This window comes from Maylandia zebra, linkage group LG15, assembly GCF_041146795.1.
Source record: "Maylandia zebra isolate NMK-2024a linkage group LG15, Mzebra_GT3a, whole genome shotgun sequence".
Lineage (NCBI taxonomy): Eukaryota > Metazoa > Chordata > Actinopteri > Cichliformes > Cichlidae > Maylandia > Maylandia zebra.
This window is the reverse complement of record NC_135181.1, coordinates 22990766-23010062: the sequence shown is the minus strand read 5'-3', so window position 1 is coordinate 23010062 and position 19297 is coordinate 22990766. Positions and strand designations below refer to the sequence as shown.

The 19297-nt window shown below is 39.7% G+C and overlaps 1 protein-coding gene, 1 long non-coding RNA gene and 1 other non-coding gene across 9 annotated transcripts in view; 1 reads left to right on the top strand and 2 right to left on the bottom strand.

Annotated features, from left to right (window-relative positions):
- Window positions 1–19297, top strand: part of vash2 (vasohibin 2) — a 36780-nt gene that overhangs the window by 9359 nt on the left and 8124 nt on the right. For 5 of the 7 annotated variants that reach the window (XM_004568421.2, XM_004568418.2, XM_004568420.2 and 2 more), the window contains exons 3-8: window positions 3137–3225; window positions 3428–3484; window positions 3724–3864; window positions 9161–9398; window positions 9486–9629; window positions 15114–15232. In XM_004568421.2, coding sequence (XP_004568478.1) covers window positions 3137–3225; window positions 3428–3484; window positions 3724–3864; window positions 9161–9398; window positions 9486–9629; window positions 15114–15232 — 788 coding nt within the window. Of the gene's footprint in view, window positions 1–3136; window positions 3226–3427; window positions 3485–3723; window positions 3865–9160; window positions 9399–9485; window positions 9630–15113; window positions 15237–19297 lie in introns of those variants that run through there. The other 2 variants (XM_004568422.2, XM_076874151.1) reach the window with 2 other exon arrangements.
- LOC143412681 (uncharacterized) lies at window positions 2418–3214 on the bottom strand. Its single transcript, XR_013093207.1, has 3 exons — window positions 3084–3214; window positions 2655–2802; window positions 2418–2549 (listed from the first exon to the last, which is right to left on the bottom strand). It is a non-coding gene; the product is annotated as an uncharacterized LOC143412681 (long non-coding RNA).
- trnat-ugu (transfer RNA threonine (anticodon UGU)) lies at window positions 5556–5628 on the bottom strand. The gene has a single exon. It is a non-coding gene; the product is annotated as a tRNA-Thr (tRNA).

Genomic DNA, 19297 nt, shown 5'->3' with positions numbered 1-19297 from the left:
TGCACACACGCTCAGAGAAAAAGGCATTCCTTGGGATGTCCCGCTCTAAAGATAACTTGACAACAGGAAATTTGATCGGTCTCTCTCCCTCTTTCTGTCCTGCTTATTTGTTTTGAATATTTCATCACACAGAGCAAAAGTGCTTTAAAGGTTGTAGAGGACACAGCTATCTGTAGTATCTGTCACCTTAGTATTACCCAGCATACATTAAAGACAAAAACACTCATCTGTTTATTTATACTCCCAAAAAGCTTGGATAGATAAGGCATGGAATTGTAAATAAATTTACATGTCTTGCTCAGCTTTAATAATTTGTTAACAACAGCTGAGCCTGTTCTTAAAACTAGTTATAAAATTAATTTGACTCTTGGCAATTATTCTGCAGTTCTCTTACTATTTTCCACCTCCTTTTCTTTCTTATACTGCCTTTTACTGCTCATCCCCCATTTCCATCAAACAATTTAAAATTCAAAAACCAGGACAGTCATACTGTCTCCTCTGTGTCCCAGTCGCTTTGTATTTTGTCTGTGCTGCTGGATGGGATATGTTAGTCCTTGAGACCCAGCAGAGGGGAGACGGATACAGATGATGTTTAGACCTGGTGGATGATGGGGCAGGGATAGCTCAGTAGGTAAAGTGGTCGCCCCATGATCGGAAGGTCGGCGGTTCGAATCCACTTAACGGCTACCCTGAGGTACCCCTGAGCAAGGTACCGTCCCTACACACTGCTCCCCGGGCGCCTGCTTAGTGGGCTGCCCACTGCTTCACTGAGTGAATGGGTCAAATGCAGAGAAAAACAAGTAATTTCCCCTGGGGATCAATAAAGTATCCATTATTATTATTATTATTAAAGCTGGCTCTGGACTGTAGAGGTGGAGAAAAAACATGTTGGTGAAGATACAGAAGGAGGACAAAATGACATATGAGAAGAGGGAGAAAAACGAGGGGCGTTACAGAAAGGGGGGAAAAAAGATGATAGATACGAATATAATGGGAAAGAAAGGGCAAAAGAAGAGTAGAATAGAGTAGAGTAGAGATGACTATAAAAACATAACAAAAGGATGGTTGGAGAAGAAAGAGGAAAAGGGACAAGATTACAGAGGAGGGAGGAAAACAGGAAAGGAACCAGTGACAGATTAATTATCAGTGTTAACTGTGGCTCTGAACTGATGCTCTCCAAGCTGAACTCTTAATAGACAGGGGGAAGGCTACTGCATCCTGACACTGTGTTGCTGTCTACAGTATATTATAGTTAATAAGAGTGTGCTGCATATTGTACATATATGTCCAATGTGATTGCTTAACGCACGCTTCACAAGGACATTAAGCTGTGCAAGTCACCATCATCCTTTTACTGTAGCGGAAAGGAGAGAGGGGAGGATGATAACGGAGAGATCAGCACTCATCTCACTCCCTGACCCAGACGAAAGCCGCTTTAGTGTGTTTGTGCGCGCGCACGTGTTTGTGTGTGTGTCAGCTGCTGTAGCCACTCCATAACGCCTTAGTGAGGATTTCACTACATGAGAGATTATGTGGTAGTAAAACCTGCTATTTACTGGTTTGGGCCAGCTGGCAGACTGATTTATGGGCTGAATGACTTTTGACTTGCCTAATAACTGTACGAGTGGCCAGTTGGCTGATTATTTTATTTGCTCTGTGACTTACTGTCTGACAGGTTGCCTGGCTGGCTTGGCGTCTGCTTTAAAGTCGATTTGACTTTTTTGTCTCTATGGAAACACAAGTTAATTGGCAACCATTTAAGCTAGATTTAATAGATTTCAATTTCAATTGAGCCTTGTCAGATATTAGTTTAAACATATGTGTGTGTAGCCTGTATACTGTAGCAGTACTGTACTGAGTGGGATCAGGCTAACTGTCAAAATTGTCAAACCATCGTAGATTATGGACAAACCAAGGGACCTAGATGAAACGGTCAGATGTAGGATAGCATCAGCTCAGTTTCACTGAGGCTACACTGGCCCAAACATAAATACACTAAAGTGTGTATGTGAATTTTAACTGCATGTTCCACATAACATATCACATAAACCCTTGAACCAGTCCGAAGTTAATCACCTTTGATCATTTCAATTTAGTTGTGTCATATAGCTTAGCCTTCTACCAAGAAGCTGGCTGCACATAGAAATGAAATTAGCATTTCTATCATTTTAAGTTTGGGCTCAAAAAAAACATATAATGCTGCAATTTTATAAATATGTTTTGGGTTACAGTGTGACTCTGTTTGTTGTGACAGCATTAGTGATTAAATTAGAAATGTGTCTGTTTATCATACATGAACGAGGCCAACAACTGAAGCGTGTAGGTGAAATACCTCCTGTGGGACTATAAAACAAACCTTTCTGACTTCCTTCTTTTTAAATCTTTCTTTATGGAAACGAAAGACAAGCGACCAAAAACACTGTAGCATGCAGAGCTGTGTCACCATGTTGTTCTGTTGTCCTCCTTCTCACTTCCCTTTTTATGCTGTCAATAAAGAATGGAGCAAAACCCACAGGAAATGATAGGCCTTGTGCTATGGTTCACCCTTCCTGCACACAAACACGCGCAAACACACACACACACACACACATATGTACATCACGCAGGCTGCCTGTGTATGAGGAAGCTTCAGTCTGTATTTCAGCCTGACTCACCCTCTCTTGGTGTGGTCGCGTCCGTTCATGTATCCACACTTGCAGCCGCTGTTTCCTCTTTGTAGTGGTTCTTGTTGAGGTGAAACAGCTGCCAAAGCAGCAGTGGGAGTTCATTTTCACCACATGTTGCTGTTCACCATGTGGGTATCTGTGGGCGTAGAGGTGGTGCAGAGAACATGACCCTAATATCTTGAGTTAGAGACTTGCTCATGTTGTGTGTAAGACATGCACTGCACTCGAGTATAAAGAGAGGTGAGTTTCTAATGAGGTGTTTGTTGTTTAAAAATAAAGAAGACTGGTTTAAGGAACAGCGGTGTGTGTCAGCTATATGAGATGCAATGAGTCACAGCACATTAGGAATGCAGGGTTTTTTTTAAAGATGGCGGAAGGTGGTTTGGGGGCTCTGAGTGTTACCATATGTCGACTTACTGAAAATGATGTGGAAAAAATATCTCTAATGCTCTCTCTTTTTCTCTTTCCAGCATCCAATTCCCTCAATTCCAACTTTCAAGCCATCCATGTCTGTCCCAGACTGGCTGTTGGCCGTCCAAAACTTCATGAAGGCTCTGCAGTATCCTTTATCACAAGCACGACAGGGAGGACAGTATAAGCTTTTATCTGTCAGGTGAAGCTAGTCCTGCTTGTGCCTCACATCATTGGATGCTCTTATAGACTTTAAGTGATCAAAACACCATAATCACTTATGTCAATAGGAGTTGAGCCACAGGACTGAAGTGTTGTAAAGTCGCTGTTGTCCCTGACATTTCCATCAGATATAACCACACAGGAACTCAGTTCTTTGAAATCAAGAAGAGCCGTCCACTGTGTGGGTAAGTGAACTGCAGCTTTGGCAAGTACATGTAACTGTACACTGTGACTCAATCACAGTAATATAAACAGAACTGTCCTGTTATCACCCTTTTGTCATCATCTTTACTGATTGGATGAAAAGCTGGCTTGAATAGGAAGCAACAGCTAAGTTGCTTGAGTTACTTGATTATGACTTTGGGATGTAACATTACCACAGTGCCTAAATCATGTGTCTAATTCAATGCTGTCTCTGTGCAAGGTGTATTGCTTCCAACCCTTCCCTTTCCTTCCTCTTCCTCGTCTCATCATCTTCCTCCCCATTCAGATTAATGGAGACAGCAAGAGAGATGATCAGGGAGTCTTTACCAATCAAATGCCTCGAGGCCGTCATCTTGGGAATGTATCCTTTCCTGTATATACACACACACACACACACACACACACACACGCACACACACTAAGCAGAGGGCCAAAAGGTCATTTTGTTATTTGTGGGTGAAATCAATAAGACATGCTGCTGTAATATCCTAATGCTCCCCACCATTGCCACTCTTTCCAGCGCTTGCCGTGTTGCTTGGCAACAAGCCCACTTCAAAGTTTAACCGACACCCCCCCCCCCCCCCCCCCCCCCCCCCCCAATACTCACCAGCTTAGTATCATCCAGCAGAGCTTAAATTTGAAAGCAGCAGTGCTTTATTTTTGCAACTCCTTCTCTATTGCGATTTGAGAAAGTGTTTTTTCAATTCCTTGAAAACATGTTTGCTTATGGCAAAATTAGAATCTGAACTCGTTCTTCATCATTGTTCTAAAAGGAAATATTTGTTTTGACTATTTACCACAAGTGATTTGCCAGTTGTTTCGTTGTTGTTGTTGTTTTTGATATGCTGAACTGTAATGCTTTTCCATGCACTAAACTCCAAATAAAGCCATGCAGAGGTGCTTAAAAACTGCAGTTACTCTAGTGGCTACTTGGTTCCAAAGGCCAGTTGACACCCAAATGGCTATCTTCACAGAAATACACTTGTACTGAGTATGTGTGTCATTTTGAAGAAAATGTTATAAAGTGATTTTATTTTTAAATGGTAAATTCACTAAGGCGCTGACCCCAACAGTGTAATTCAGCCTCATTCAGCTGTTAAACCATCCTTGATTTAGAGTTATTGTTTAAAATGACTGTTGTAGCAAATGTGCTGCTTCTGTTTTGTTTCATTGATTATGTTTATCAGACCAAAGTAACATGTCAAAAGTAACATTTTTCCATATTGAAAAAATATATTACCAGCTTTAACCATTAAACTGAAAGATACAAAGTATTATTTGATCTATCAGCAGATGTTGAACAGTGGCGGTTTGGATGGTCCTGTGTTTAAATCCAGTCTGGGGCCTTTCTGTATGGCCTTTCCAGTGTATACCCCACCTGTTGCCCCAACAGAGCTTGGATATGCTTCATCCCTTACCCTGAATTAGATAAGCAGAGCAAAAAGGGATGGATGATTTTTCAGAAGTTGAATTCTTTTTGAATTTCGGTCCACACTTTATAAAGCCTACCACATTGCATTGCAACATTCATTTGATTGATTGGATTTGCACACCTGTGAAATAATGGCTTAGTTTGCAAAACAAAATATATTAAAATTGTTTCAGTGCAACCAAATACTTTTCAAATACAAGCAGCAGGTCAGGAAACTAGGACTTTTGAGTGTCACCAGATGAGAGATTTCCCTCCCCGTCTGTGAACTGTTGGTCCAGTTTCGCATGTGCTAGTTTCATATTTGCTTTCCTCAAGGGCTGTAAGGGTGACAGCTGACAGTGACTTTAATTGAGACTGGCTTTAGGGAGAGAGTGAGCTGGGGGGGACGGTAGGAGCTCTGGGGGGCGGGGGGTCACCATAGGACAGGAGAATTTATAAGACAGTGGCAGTTTTAGTTTTTTTTGTTTGTTTTGTTTTTCCATTTGCTGCATGCCCTTTAAAGAACCCCACAGTGACATTCAGAGCTATAAGAGACAGTAATTGTGTGGTTTCACCTTTGGTTGTGTTATGAGGTCAGGACTGATAAATATAATTTAAGCGGGGGGAAAAGAAAAGTTCTCAGGCCCCAGCGAGAATTGAACTCACGACCCCTGGTTTACAAGACCAGTGCTCTAACCACTGAGCTATGAGGCCTCACCTGTTGACTGCAGTGGTTTACGTGTAATTTGAATGTCAACCAAGGCCACACCAATTAATAGACACGCCTTCCTTGGATTCCAGCTATTGTTATGCTAATGCATAACCAACCTAACCAGTTGATTTTGAAATGTCTTAACGCAATGGATCATCAGTATTAAATAATGTCCTAAATAATATTATCACACATAAAATACAGTGACTTAAAAGACATAAAAATCTGTATGGATCATTGTGAAACAAGAATGACCCAGTGTCATTCACACACATTTACCTGCAACGTTAACCTACCTGGTAACTCAATCAAAACACTTCATTTGTGAGAAAGAGTCACGCTGTGAGAAGTAGTGGAAAGCCAAGATAGAAACGTAGGCAAGAAAAAGGGATGAGTAGCCACTGTTGTAGTCTGTAATGGTGGGGGCTGTCTGTCTGGGTTTAGTCTGCTTCTGGTTCTCTGTTCTTCCACGTTATCAGTGATCTGAAATCTCTCCAGGATACGCAGGGTTTATCTTGGGTCCAACCAGCTCTGTGTGTGTGCATGCATGTGTTTGCATGCGTGCATGTATACGCGCGCGTGTGTGTGTGTGTGTGTGTGTGTGTGTGTGTGTGTGTGTGTGTGTGTGTGTGTGTGTGTGTGTGTGTGTGTGTGTGTGTGTGTGTGTGTGTGACATGTCCCATTGTATTAGCCATCACTGACTGGTGCTTTGCAGAGTAAGGCTAGAGCACAAAGCAGCCTCCACTTGAATCCTAGTGTAAAACTTAGTTGTTTATAAATATCAAAATAATCCAGCAAAATCTGCCATTATACAATATATATAAACAGCATGAAGCATGTAATATATATATATATATATATATATATAAGGTTTTACTGTTTTAAAATAAGGAAAGACCACAAAGCTGGAAGTATCCTAGTATATCCTTGATTAAAGGAAAAAATATATGTAAAGGGAATTTTATGCTTCTAAAATATTATCTTTAATCTTTGCACTGACATAGAAACTTGAGGAAGGGAGGGTAGAGGATTGGAGAGGAAAAGGATGCAAAAGGTAAGAGGAACAGTGAGAGAGTTAACCAGAACATTGTTGCTGCAACGAATTTATATTTATTATTAAGCTTTTTCAGTTACCTCTGCTTTTCAGAAACAGAACAAGTATGGATTTCTGTTGCATTAGAGCATCCCTGTGGGGCAGAGAAACTAATCCACAGAGGTTTGTTTTAATTTTTGCTTTAGAATTGACAGATGGATGAGTAGTGTGAGGTAGTGATAGGTGCTCTTTTAGTCGCAGTCTCAGTCAGGGAGCTACTGCTAGCAGTGTCACATGTCCTCTGGCACAGGAAGTACGCCTGTCTAATGAAGCATTCATTAGCAAGAAACAGCAGGGTGTGTTGGTGTATGAAACACTCGCAGGAATCTGTCAGAGGAAGTTAAAGCTGATGCCAAACATAAACATTTGGCGTCCAGGCATTCTTGTCATTGGTGGATCATTCTTCATTTTTGCCAATGAAGAAAAGGAATCACAATAAAATATGACACTCATAAAAGCTTCTTACTAATGAACATGTTTAAATATTTTTTATGATATTTGTTATTAGAATAGGATAAGACAATCATCAACCCTGATTTAAATTATCTCTTGTCAGAACTATTGTGGTTTAGATTAATTTTGTGACAGTCGGTTATATCAGGATACCCAGGATCAGTTTTTGGGGGCTTCTTGAGCTTCATTGGTAATCAGTAAATACAAACAGTAAAAACAGTAAATATTTTCAAAGAATCAAAGATAGTGACTGTGCTGTGATTTGATATCTATTTACATGATTGCAAATTAAAAAAAAAAGACAACTAGAACGGGACGATAGAAAGAGCTGCCCTCTGACTGATCTAATCAACAGTGCAGAGAGAGAGCTCTGTTCTGTGCCAGGAAGGCACGATCTTGCTGCAAAGTAGTGAACTCCATAGGCTTTTGTTGCTGAAAGGATGTAAAAAGTTGCTAAAAGTAGCAAAGAAATTACCAGGTTTGTGTTGTTTTGATAAACTGATGTTTGCTGATCCTTTTTGTAAGTGAGAGGGATGTCAAGTGGACCAGTTAAGAAGGTGTATCAATATCTGAGTCTGTGGATTGAAAACAGTGTGCCTACCTAAAATAATATTTCAATATATGATCAATATGATACAAGCAAAAGCACATTCTTAACACATTTAACTCTATTTTGACTGTGCTATTAATTGATTAAGTTATTTTGTTAAGGGGAATAATGCAGGTGGTATGTTTGCGCACAAATAAAACCTATGTGTGACCGTCCAAGCATTCATCCCAAGGTTTAGTCACTTGGGCAGCACGCTGACTGTGGAAGTTCAGTGGTTTCTTTACTTGACTGTCCAGCCAACCCTGTTTAGATCCGTGTTCTACTTTAAAACCACAAACTCCCCCACACAGCCAGAGAGACACATTGAAATACATTGGTATGTGCATGTCATCAGTGGTCTGCTTTGTGAATATTTAATGAAAACACAGCAGTGCTGTGGCATCCAGGCTGGTGAAGTGACAGACATGTGTTCTAACCAATGGCAGACTTCCATCCATAGGCAGAATAGAGCAGATGGCTGGCTACTGGCCCACAAAGACATCTTCCAAGTTTCTCTGTTGCTGTATGGTAGAACAGATTGCTACAGTTGGATGCATGTAGCATGAAGATGTGCAGTACACAGGATGAGATCTGTCTAAATATAGATTCAATAATTTACTGAAAATCTGATCTTTTGGATGCATTTCCTTCTAATAACGAGTAGCTATAAATTTTTGGGATTGCAAAAACAGAACTAATATATAGAATTCAATTGGAAAATCAACCCTCAATCACTTGATTTGTCACCTCAGTAAAAACCTTCCTCATCAGTATTAATAGCCAGTCTTGAGTTTGACCTAATACAGCACGAAGCTTAGTTTCTAAGTTAAATAGGTGATAAAGAAGGGTGTGTTTTGGGGCGTGGCCTAAAACAGGACTGACATGTCTTTATGGTATGAACATGCAGTCGAATCCTGCCTTCATTTGTGACGTCTTGGTGAGTCACTAAGATCAGCAGACATATGATCTGATGTGTGTGTTATCTTGTCCTCTGTACCAGACAGATCATATCTCTCTGCCCCTGTTTTCCTTGTTGAATAAATGTAAAAACATCAGTGAACCTGACAGATTCAGTAAGACCGATGGAGCTGCACAAACTCTCATGAGCACACAAACTGTGTTCAGAAGACATTATTTACCCAGTGACATTTTCATACTATAGGCCTTCTGAGAGTCAGACTGAATCTCATTTCAAACAACTCAAGCTGCTTTGCTTCCTCTGCTGTGACAAATTCAAACAAATACACTTTCACTCTCAGGTTTGTACTCAAAGGTAAATAATTTTTGAGCAGTTCCAGAGGTGCAATAAAAGCACAGCAGACATTTATTTTACCCCAATAATATTTTTACACCACAAAAAAACTTCCAGGTCTTTCCTTAATCCTGCGGTGTTGATCAGCTACCTGACCAATGGGCTGACGTCTCTCGAGCGTTTCCCCATCAGCTTTAAGACCCAGTTTTCGGGTCACTGCTTTCACCATGTTGTGCTGGGCGTCTATTGCAATGGCCGGTATGGGTCGCTAGGTATGAGCCGCCGCCAGGACCTGATGGACAAACCACTCACCCATCGGACTCTCGGAGAACTGGTGGCTGAATTTGAAAACTCCTACAAGAGATACCAGCACACACTAAAGAAGGTAAAGGAAGAAGATAAAGGGTGTGGGAAATAAATGCAGTCCAAGAGTTAATGAAGAACCTTTAAACACATTTTCTGTTTCTACCAGGTGAAGATTGGTTTGTACGTGCCTCACGACCCACATGTCTTCCAGCCAATTGAATGGAAGCATTTGGTGCTGAACCTGGCCTGTTTGGGAGCTCAGGAGATGAAAAAAGAGCTAGAGAAACATGGGCGGGACATGAGGATGAAGGTACATATTGTGTATTCACATACAGATATGCCCCAGGGTATTTTTCTCTGTACACTTAATTTGCTTTTGTGCCACAGCTCTGTTATGGGAATTTGCTGCCCTGGGCAGTACATGAAAAAGCAATCATCAATCGCAATATATATGTTATCGATTAAATCAGAAACGGCATGAAAAAGAAGAACTGGGGTGATGGTGGGTTGCACAGTGGCTTGCAGATTCATAGCAAATGCAGGTCGGGTAAAGCTACTGTGGCTCAGGAGGCAGAGCGATTCATCTACCAATTGCAGCATTGGTGGTTCTTTTCCCATCCCATGTGACTGTATGCCAATGTTAGGCAAGGTGCTTGTATGAATGTGTGTGTGACTGGGTGAATGAGGCTTGTAAGAAAGAACCTTTTAAAGAAGCTGACGTTTGGGTGTTTAGAAGTGTATCTAAAGTGGGCTGGCACTGTCGACGTTTCCGATTAAATTACCTTTATAGCTTGCTTGAAATAATGCTTTTCTCGACTGATGATTAAATGTTCCATCAGCATCACTTAAGGTTTGGTTTTTCCTGTTTTGTATATTACACTACATAGACACTAGATAGAGTCTCACAGCATTGCTCCATTTAAAATATTAATCAGGTCAGAAACACCTTTATTGGTTTGAAAAAAAAAAAGAGAAAAAAGCAACTTTGTGAACATTCAGACATTTTTTTCTAACCGGCAGACTTAGATATATTATGTATACAATAATGCATAAATGGAAAAAGGGTTGTACACTAAGGGAGAAAGTAAGAACAGCCTGGAATGGAAGAGAGAACTGGCAGCCCACAGTCAGCAGCAGTGGAAAATACAGACCACAAACAAACCACAAAATAAATCAGCCAAGATGCTGAAAAACTGAATATTAGGAGGTGAAAATGGGGAAAGTGGGTAATTCCACACTGTGGGAAAGAGGTCTGTTTGACAAAATTCAGTGAAAATAGTTTCACTAGAAAAGATGAAAATGTCTCTCAAACTTAGATCAGCTGACAAAAATTACCTTTTTAAAATCACACACACACACACACACACACACACACACACACACACACACACACACAGTTTCAGTTCATGGTCGTATTAATTAAATTTTAAAATAAAAGCAAATTTGCTATCTGTGATTCAACTCTGATGCAATTTTTTGCATCCTTTGTTTGGACAGACATGGCCTTTTTTGTTTTTTAGAGAGAAAGAACCAGGGAAACACCTTTATTATATTTTTCCGTCGGACCAGAGATAGATGTCGTTTCCTTTGGGCTGAACAGGGAATATAAACTGTCAAGAGTTATTTAGGGCACGATGGGGAAGAAGGAATGTGTGAGTGTACGTGTGAGGAAGGGAGATGCAGAAGTGTTTTGCACAAGGTTAAATGTTTTATGAGGACCCGTAGGTTTTTATTTGTATTTATTATGAGTTTCTTTCTTTTTTGTGTATTCCTGCAGCATTTGCAGTTCCATGAAAGCAATGTGTGAGTAGCTGTGTGATAGACGCTGATGTTAGACAGTGATACAGTATATAACATGTACTGTATGTCAGCAAGTTATGTAGGTCAGTAAGGTTGCAGCTGTCTCGCACGCACATAGAATCACGGGCAGGCACAGGTCAAGTGCATTGGGGTTTGTGAGACTTTGGTATAATCTGCTGTGCTCCAGAGGATGTGAAGTTAGTATAGAGTGCGTTTGTGTCTGTGCCCATGTACAAAATAAAATAGCTGTAATACTGCATAAAAATGTCAATAGATACAAAATGGAATGATCTGCAAATCTCATAAACCTATATTTTATTCACAGTAGAGCATAGAAAACAAACCAAATGTTTAAACTGAGAAAATGCAGCATTTTAAGAAAGATTTTAGCTCTTTTTGAATTTAATGGCAGCAACATGTTTTAAATGTTGGAGTGGGACTATGTTTACCGCTGTGTAGCACCCTTTCATCTTTTAACAATACTCTGTAAACATCTGGGAAGTGAGAGGAGCTTTTTTGGACGTTTGGAACATTCTCCCACTCTTGTATTAGTATTCTAGTAGCTCAGCAGTCCTGGATCATCTTTGTTGAATTTTTCATTTCATAATGCACCACGTGTTTTCAGATGGTGAAAGGACTGGACTGCAGGCAGGGCATTTCACACACTATGACTCTTCTACTATGAAGTAGGGCTGCCACGATTAGTCGACTAGTCACGATTACGTCGACTATCAAAATCGCCGACGACTAATTTAATAGTCGACGCGTCGTTTGAAGCTTTGTAAGATCCCAAAAGACGCAGGAATGAGTAGCAGGATTTAAGAGTGTAATAACGGACTGAAACAGAAGATGGCAGCACTGCATGTACAACGATGCCAGCTGCCGTTAAACCCCGAAGAAGAAGCTGTGTCCCAGAATTCATAGCTCAGTTTCCAACAATGGCGGCAGCTAGTTAGTTTTAATGTTACTCTTATTATTCTTTCTGGGTCACAAAATACACGTTTAACATATTTTTAGGCGAGAATGTAGCTGTGGAAACCTCAAATATCTGCTCAGTTTATCAAGACACCGCATATTTTCAAAAGCGCTCCGACGTTTTCGGAGACGTCTGTTACCCACTAGCTCGATAGCTAGCCGTGGGCAAGGTCACTAGAGCTGTGAGAACACCGGACTCCCGGCAAATCGTTTTCAAACCCACCGCCGTCTTTCGCTACTCAGGTTAAACATGATATATGAGTCACTTAGATAACTTAAAAATGTTATTGTTTGGCTTTTTTAGTATTTTATTTGTTCCTGAGTAAATCGGTTTGGCTGAGATTAAAGTTATAGTTTTTACACAGCTGAATAAACGTCAAGCAGACAGCTGATTATCAGAAGTGTGAGATGCTCCAGAATTTACTCCGGTGTCCTGTTATATTTTAGATAGCAAGGAGTTTATTAAACTTCACCGAAACAATCTGCAAATTTCATTAAAATTTAATAAACTATCATCTTTTCTTTATTTTTAGTTAGCACATACCTTAAACACTTAAAGCTGTAAGCTAATGCTAGTTATATAAGAGCAGATGCTGCTGGTGCAATAAGCTGTACGTTTTACGTCCAATGGATCTGATTAGTCGACTAATCGCAAAAATAATCGGTGACTAGTCGACTATCAAAATAATCGTTTGTGGCAGCCCTACTATGAAGCCATGCTTTTAAATACACACAGTATGCAGATTAGCATTGTCTTGCTAAAATATGCAAGACCTAAAAATACCATGATCTGAACGTTGCTAAAAAAAATTGCGAATTCCATGAATGCTAATGCAGATTAGTTTTTTACTTTTTTAAAAAAAATTTTTAATGGGTGCTGATAAAAAAAAAAAAGCTGGATGGTTTATCTTCTCTTCTAGTCCAAAGGATGCAGGGTCCATGATTTCTGAAAAGAATTTAAAGTTTCAAGAGTTCCACTTGGCCTCAGCCCATTTTAAACTTTGGCCCAGAAAAGACACAGATGTTTGACGATCATGATCATATATGGCTTCTTCTTTGGGTGATGGAGCTTTAACCTCTATTTGTGGTTGGCACAGTGAGCTGTGTTCACGTACAGTGATGTCTGAAAAGTCTTCCTGACTCCTTGCTAGGATTTCTATGACAGAATCCTTCCCTTTTTAATGTAGTGCTGCCTTTGAGCCCGAAGAGCTTAGACTTTGTCTCTCGTGTACAAAGATTTCTCCAGATTCTCTGAGACTTTTGATGATATTTGATGTACTATAGATGGTGAGATATTTAAAATCTGTACAGTTTTATATTGAAGAAGATTATTCTGAAATCACCCCATAATTTGTGTCAGTTTTTTTTGCAGAATGATAAAAGTCTGCCTCTCTAAGATGCTCTATTTCTACCCAATCATATAACTGACCTGTTGCCAATTAACCTTAATTAGTTGCGAAATGTTCCTCAAGCTGTTTGTTTTTAGTACTGCATATTTTTCTAGCCTTTTTGCGCTGCTGTACCAGCATTTTTGAGTTTTTTGTGTTGCCATCAAATTCAATATTGATGGCAACTATTTTTCTATATATTTTTCTTGCAGTTTCTCTGTCAAACATTTGATATGTTTCCTGTGTTTTATTTCTAGTACAATATATGATTTGAAGATCATTGCATTCTATTTCCATTTCCATTTTACACAGATTGTATTTCTGTCTTCATAAGAACCTTTGTTGTAGACAGAGCATGAACCCCAAGGTTACATAAAGAGCCGGACATGAGATAAATAGGAATTCTGTCCAAATGACAGTGAAAACGTGAAGCTGAAAAGCTGCTATATAATTAAGCACAGTCGTAGCAAATAGTCACTTTATTCGGGTGTTTTAATGGTACTCAGCAGTGTAGTAGATGTAATTTAGCTATTGGATCAGACATTTAAAAAGGGGGAAAAAAGAAAAGGAATAAAATAGTTTTGCTTACAAAAAACAAAGAAATATGATCCATGTTTGTACCACAAACACATGACGAACACAACCAGCTGCAGGATATTAGCAACTTCCTTTACTGCATTCAGGAAAACTTGCCATCCGGAGTCATCCTTTTCTTTTTTCTCCTGCTGAGAGCTTAATGGTAGCTTCAAGTTGCTGCTTAATACACTAAGAATGCCTCATTTGTCGCTCTGAACTGTATTGTCTGCATGAGTCATCTGTCACAACAGTGAGAAAGATTAAAATAGAGAAAAACACATTATCACATACATTTGTCTGCTGTTCCATTCATCACGGTGACGCTTTCTTCCCTTCATGCTAACATAACCGCTGTACACTGAAATGTTAGAAGTTCAGGGATTCTTTGTAAATATGAAAGCAGGGTGTAAACAGCCATATGTTTTGCCAAACTCTTCTCACTCACTGCTTTTTTTTTAATGCCATCATTCTAAACTTTTCCAGTATTGTCTGCACTTTTATCACAGTTCATAATAATTAAAAGATTAACCTTGAAATAGGTGACAATGATTTTTGTCCACCTGGTGAAAAGGCAATATGACTTAAAGTGCAGCTTTTAAGTCTGAAGTTCTTTAACCTTTCTGTTGGATCAATGCTAACATTGTGTCCAAACACTGACTAGCCTCTGTCAGATACACAGCAGCATATATTTTATTCAAATATTCTTCATTTCTGAATGGGAAACATTAATGATTATTCACCGAGATGTTCTCCAGGGTTTCTTAGTGATCACCTTTACCTCATAATACACTCCGACTGGACCCGAGTGTCACTGGATATTCAACTTCCATCATCAATTATCTAAACTTTTTCTGATATTTGGTGGTAAAAGTGTACAGTTTTGTTATCAGAGCTTTTTTGGTGCATATTGCTGCTGGTGCGGCTTAAAATGGTTGGATGATAGTACACTGATAAGCTAGAAAAGAATGAAAACGTGCTGGTCTGCAGAGTGTTAATAAATTTTAAAACTTTAATAAACTACAATTAGTGATGTTGATTCTTCTGTTTTTTTTAAGATCCTAAAATCATCCAGTGCCCAGTCACCGATCAAAGAGCGAAGCCGAGGGAAGTCCTTATCGCCACGGCGTCGACAGAGCAGCCCCCAGCGACGCTCCATGCACCACAGAGACAAATCGTAAGTTCTTCCCATCGCTGAACAGTTTGTTGCTCAGGGCGCTCGTTGCCTCATATCCTCTTTCCCCGACAGTTTCCACTGGTTAAGCAGCTGATGACATCCTTAAAATACAGAAGGCTTCCACACTTAGAGCAGGGTTAATCAGCAGTGCTGGCAGCTGGTGTCTGTCAGCTTTTGTGTGGTACTTCCATCTTCCTCCCCCTTGTCTTCTTTCTCTAAAGGTCTGCTCTTCAGGTCAAGGAAAGTTTGGACTTTAATTAGTGTGTGCGCCTTTAAAGAATAAATTGTTCTGACATCTTAGTGGCAACAACTGTGTATCTGCTGGGTGGCACTGAGGACTTTATGTATGAGTGTGTGGGTCTGCTTATCTGCTTTTGTCGCCGACAGCTCAGCATTATCATCAGACAGACACTCCTTGTTGTGTTCAGCTGACAGTGTTATCACTATGATATATGTGTGCGTGTGTGTGTCCATATCACCAGCACTCAGCAGAATATAAGGTCTCTAATGCTGCTTGTCAAACACAGGCTTAAAAACAAACTCCATATAAAGTCTGTAAAATCAGAGCGTCCTTGTTCGCCTCTATGCCAACATATTAAAGAATCCAAGATATTGTTTGAAGTATTTAAAGTTTAACACTGTAGCCTTCTGACACACACACGCGCACACACACACACGTATGACGATGCTGAGTGTGTTTGCATGTGCCGTCAGCTGTGTGGTGGGATGTAACACAATCTGACTCGGACGACAGCTGAAGCGTGGCCGTACTGCAGAGTCACCACAAACACACACAGACTCGGCACACGAATTGCTGACGTTGCTAGTGTTGCCATTTGGCTGACTCTCTGTTGACCTTTCATATATTAAGCTCTGCTGCGCTTAAGAGAGTAATTATTTGGGGATCTGCATTAGAGCTGGGCGATATGAGATTTTTTCATATCACGATATGTTTTTTTCCATTTCAGGCGATAACGATATCTATCACGATATAAGCCAAATAACTATATTTGTAAGATTTAAATGTGCCGTTGCTCACAAGTAAAATGTGAAATAATCAGCAGCTTGTTTTTATTTAAATATTTATTTCCCATAATAAGTTCAACAGGGTAGATGTACTTAAGGAACATGAGACTTTTTCAGATAAATAAAGGCAAATATTGCAAACTACACAAAAGGCAGCCGCTAAAGCGTTTAAGTTTCAAAATAGAACAAACGAAACAGACTAAATTGTCAATTCCACTTAGAAACAAAATATTAATTCTAAAAATAAATCTTAGTTTGTTTTACAGAAGAACAGACAAAACTGACTAACTTTTGTCAATATCAAATAAACTGAGAACTAAAAGGAAATTCTCAATCTCTCCTTGTTGTATAGCTGAGCTTTTCAAACAGTTTTAACAGTTACTTTAGTCTGACAAAAGCCGAATGACGAATTAGCGCTTCCAGTCAGAGACTGAGGCTACGTCCACACGTACACGGGTATTTTTGAAAACGGAGATTTTCCGTTTTCGTTTTAAAAAAATAATCCCGTCCACACATAAAGGCAGAAATGAAGGAAAACGCTGCTATGAACATGCCAAAGCAGCAGGAGGCGCTAGATTCCTAACCGTGCAGAAATGTTGGCCAATCAGAAGTCTAGAAGCCTCGGTGGGAAAAAGTAAGCAAAGCTGCGGCATAGAAGCAGAACAGAGTCGTATGTGTGGACTTTCACAGGCTTTCAGCTGCATTCGTATGTTTTTGTTTAGTATATCCACTTTAATCTTTATTAGCTTTGAATGCAAGTTTATATGAAAATTAAAAAGGGCTGTGGCATACAGCTTCTACAAAAGTATTCAGAGCTGAAGATGCCAGGCTTTGTTGATGACTCTGGTTGTCCCTGAGATCACCAACACAGCTGCTGAGTTTTTCTGTAAACCTCAGAAAATTAAATGTAAGAATCCAGTCTGGGTTTTGGTCCGAGTTTGCAGGTTCTCCCTGTTTCTGCGTGGCTTCCTCCTGCCATTTGAATATACGTGTTTATGGGGTTAGGTTAACTAAATTGGCCATAGGTGTGATTGAGAATTGGTTCAGTAGAAGAAAATGAGTGGCTGGATGGATGGAATCCCCCAACAGCTGACCAACTGACGTAAGACTTTTAGACTCCCTTTAGACTTCTCATGCCCACAGATCTTTTATACCTTGCAGTAGAAGTCTAGCTGACATGAGGTGCATGCCACCTTTTATTGTTGGTGACTCTGCTGTTGATTTGCATTTGGAACATTTTGCTATTCAAAGTCTTTCTCTTTTGTTGTGGTTTTACAACAGTTGACACAGACAAAAAGAGAGTTTCTCAAAAGATGATGAACAAGTCTAGTGAGCTAACTAACTCAAACCTCTGCAGTAACAAAGAGTCTTTCTATCAATGTATGTTTGTGCTTTTGAGGCACCCTTAATCCAAACACTAAAACTTTATCCTCTGCCTTATAACTGGGGCTTCAGTTGAACTGATACCATAAAGTGTAACTGCACAGCTATGTGCAGAATCAAGGAACATATCTTAATGGTCTGCAGTGAGCATGTTAGTTAGATAAAAGCAAGACTTTTTTTTTTAATTAAATGAGTTGTGAAAGTGTGAAATGGTTTCCTCATTTGCATAAATCTATTTCTGTTACCTTCAGAGTTCATTTAGCCATGGTTTAATTTTCACTTTCTGTAAGCGCCGTAGTTTCATCAGCTCAGAGAAGCAGTTAAAATGTTTAGAACAGCACATCACCACTTTTAGCCACTTGAATGCGATACTTAAAAAGCTATTACTGTTATCAACGGAGCACTTACACCCTTAACAATATGTTGCCACCTTAGAGCGACGACTTCAGCAGAAATGGTGTAATAACCTGCTGCTGCTTCAAACAGCTGAGAGTGCGGACACAACAGCGCCGGCTCATTTTACAGCTCGAGCGAGACGTTTCAGGAGGCTGTTATCAGCACTGCCCGCTTTATGCAAATGACTCAATTTTCAAAATGAATTTCTGTAATATTATTGTTACATAAGCGGCTCTCTACACAGGGACGTTCAAGATAGAAGGATAGAAAGCAAAGAGAAGGGATGAAGGAAAAAAGAATAATTATGTGTTAGAGGGCAAAAGAGATGGAAAAAGATGGCGAGAAGGGGGAGAAGAAACTGAGTAAGTGGAAAAAGGGGAGGGTTAGGAGGGTGAGAGAGGAGAGTGAATGAGAAAAGAGGTGAAGGTCTGGCAAAAGATGAGAAGGAATAAAAAGCCTGTCAGCTCTCCAGACTGGTTGTAACAAGGAACACTTCTCTGTGATGTGTCAGAGAGCTTGAAAGCTTCCTTCTGAGCAGAAATAATAAAGATGGGAGGCGAGGGAGGACAATGTGACATTAGAGGAGAGGGCAGGGAGAAAAGGAGAGACGGAAAGCACTGAAGGAGGATTAAATCGAACACTTTTGGGCTTTTAGAAATAAGAAGGCCTTTTTGATTTTCTGCTGTCTTCACACTTGTTTCTTTCCTTCTGAGTTGCGCTGAAGAAGGTTGGATTAAAGTCACTGTTTGTTTTATTTATTATTATTATTATTGTGGTGAATTTGCCTGTTTTTAAGCTTGCATTCTGACAGTGATATATTTGTGTTCCTCTTAGAGATGGCACGATACCACTTTTTTATTTCCGATACCAATATCATAAATTTGTATATCTGCCGATACCGATATGAATCCGATATAGTGTTTTTTAATCAATAAAACTTATTTTTTAATATCTTGCTGCTTTTTGTATAAGTTCATACTCAAGTTAAAAAACAAAACACTAAAGCTATTCTTTTATACCTGTATGCAAAAAATACACTGCACCCAAAATATCTCATAGTTCAGCAATACTGATCAATCTAATAAAGTTAAACTTACTCCATCCTTCCTATTCTGGTATTTAAAAGAGTAAGCAACCTAACTAATAGGGTTCTAAAACTCCCAGTAAAAAAATAGGGAACCCACCCCCCACCTCATGATGCTTAATCGACGTAATCAACTTTAATTTGATGCAGTGTGGGGAAAAAAATGCACAGAAATC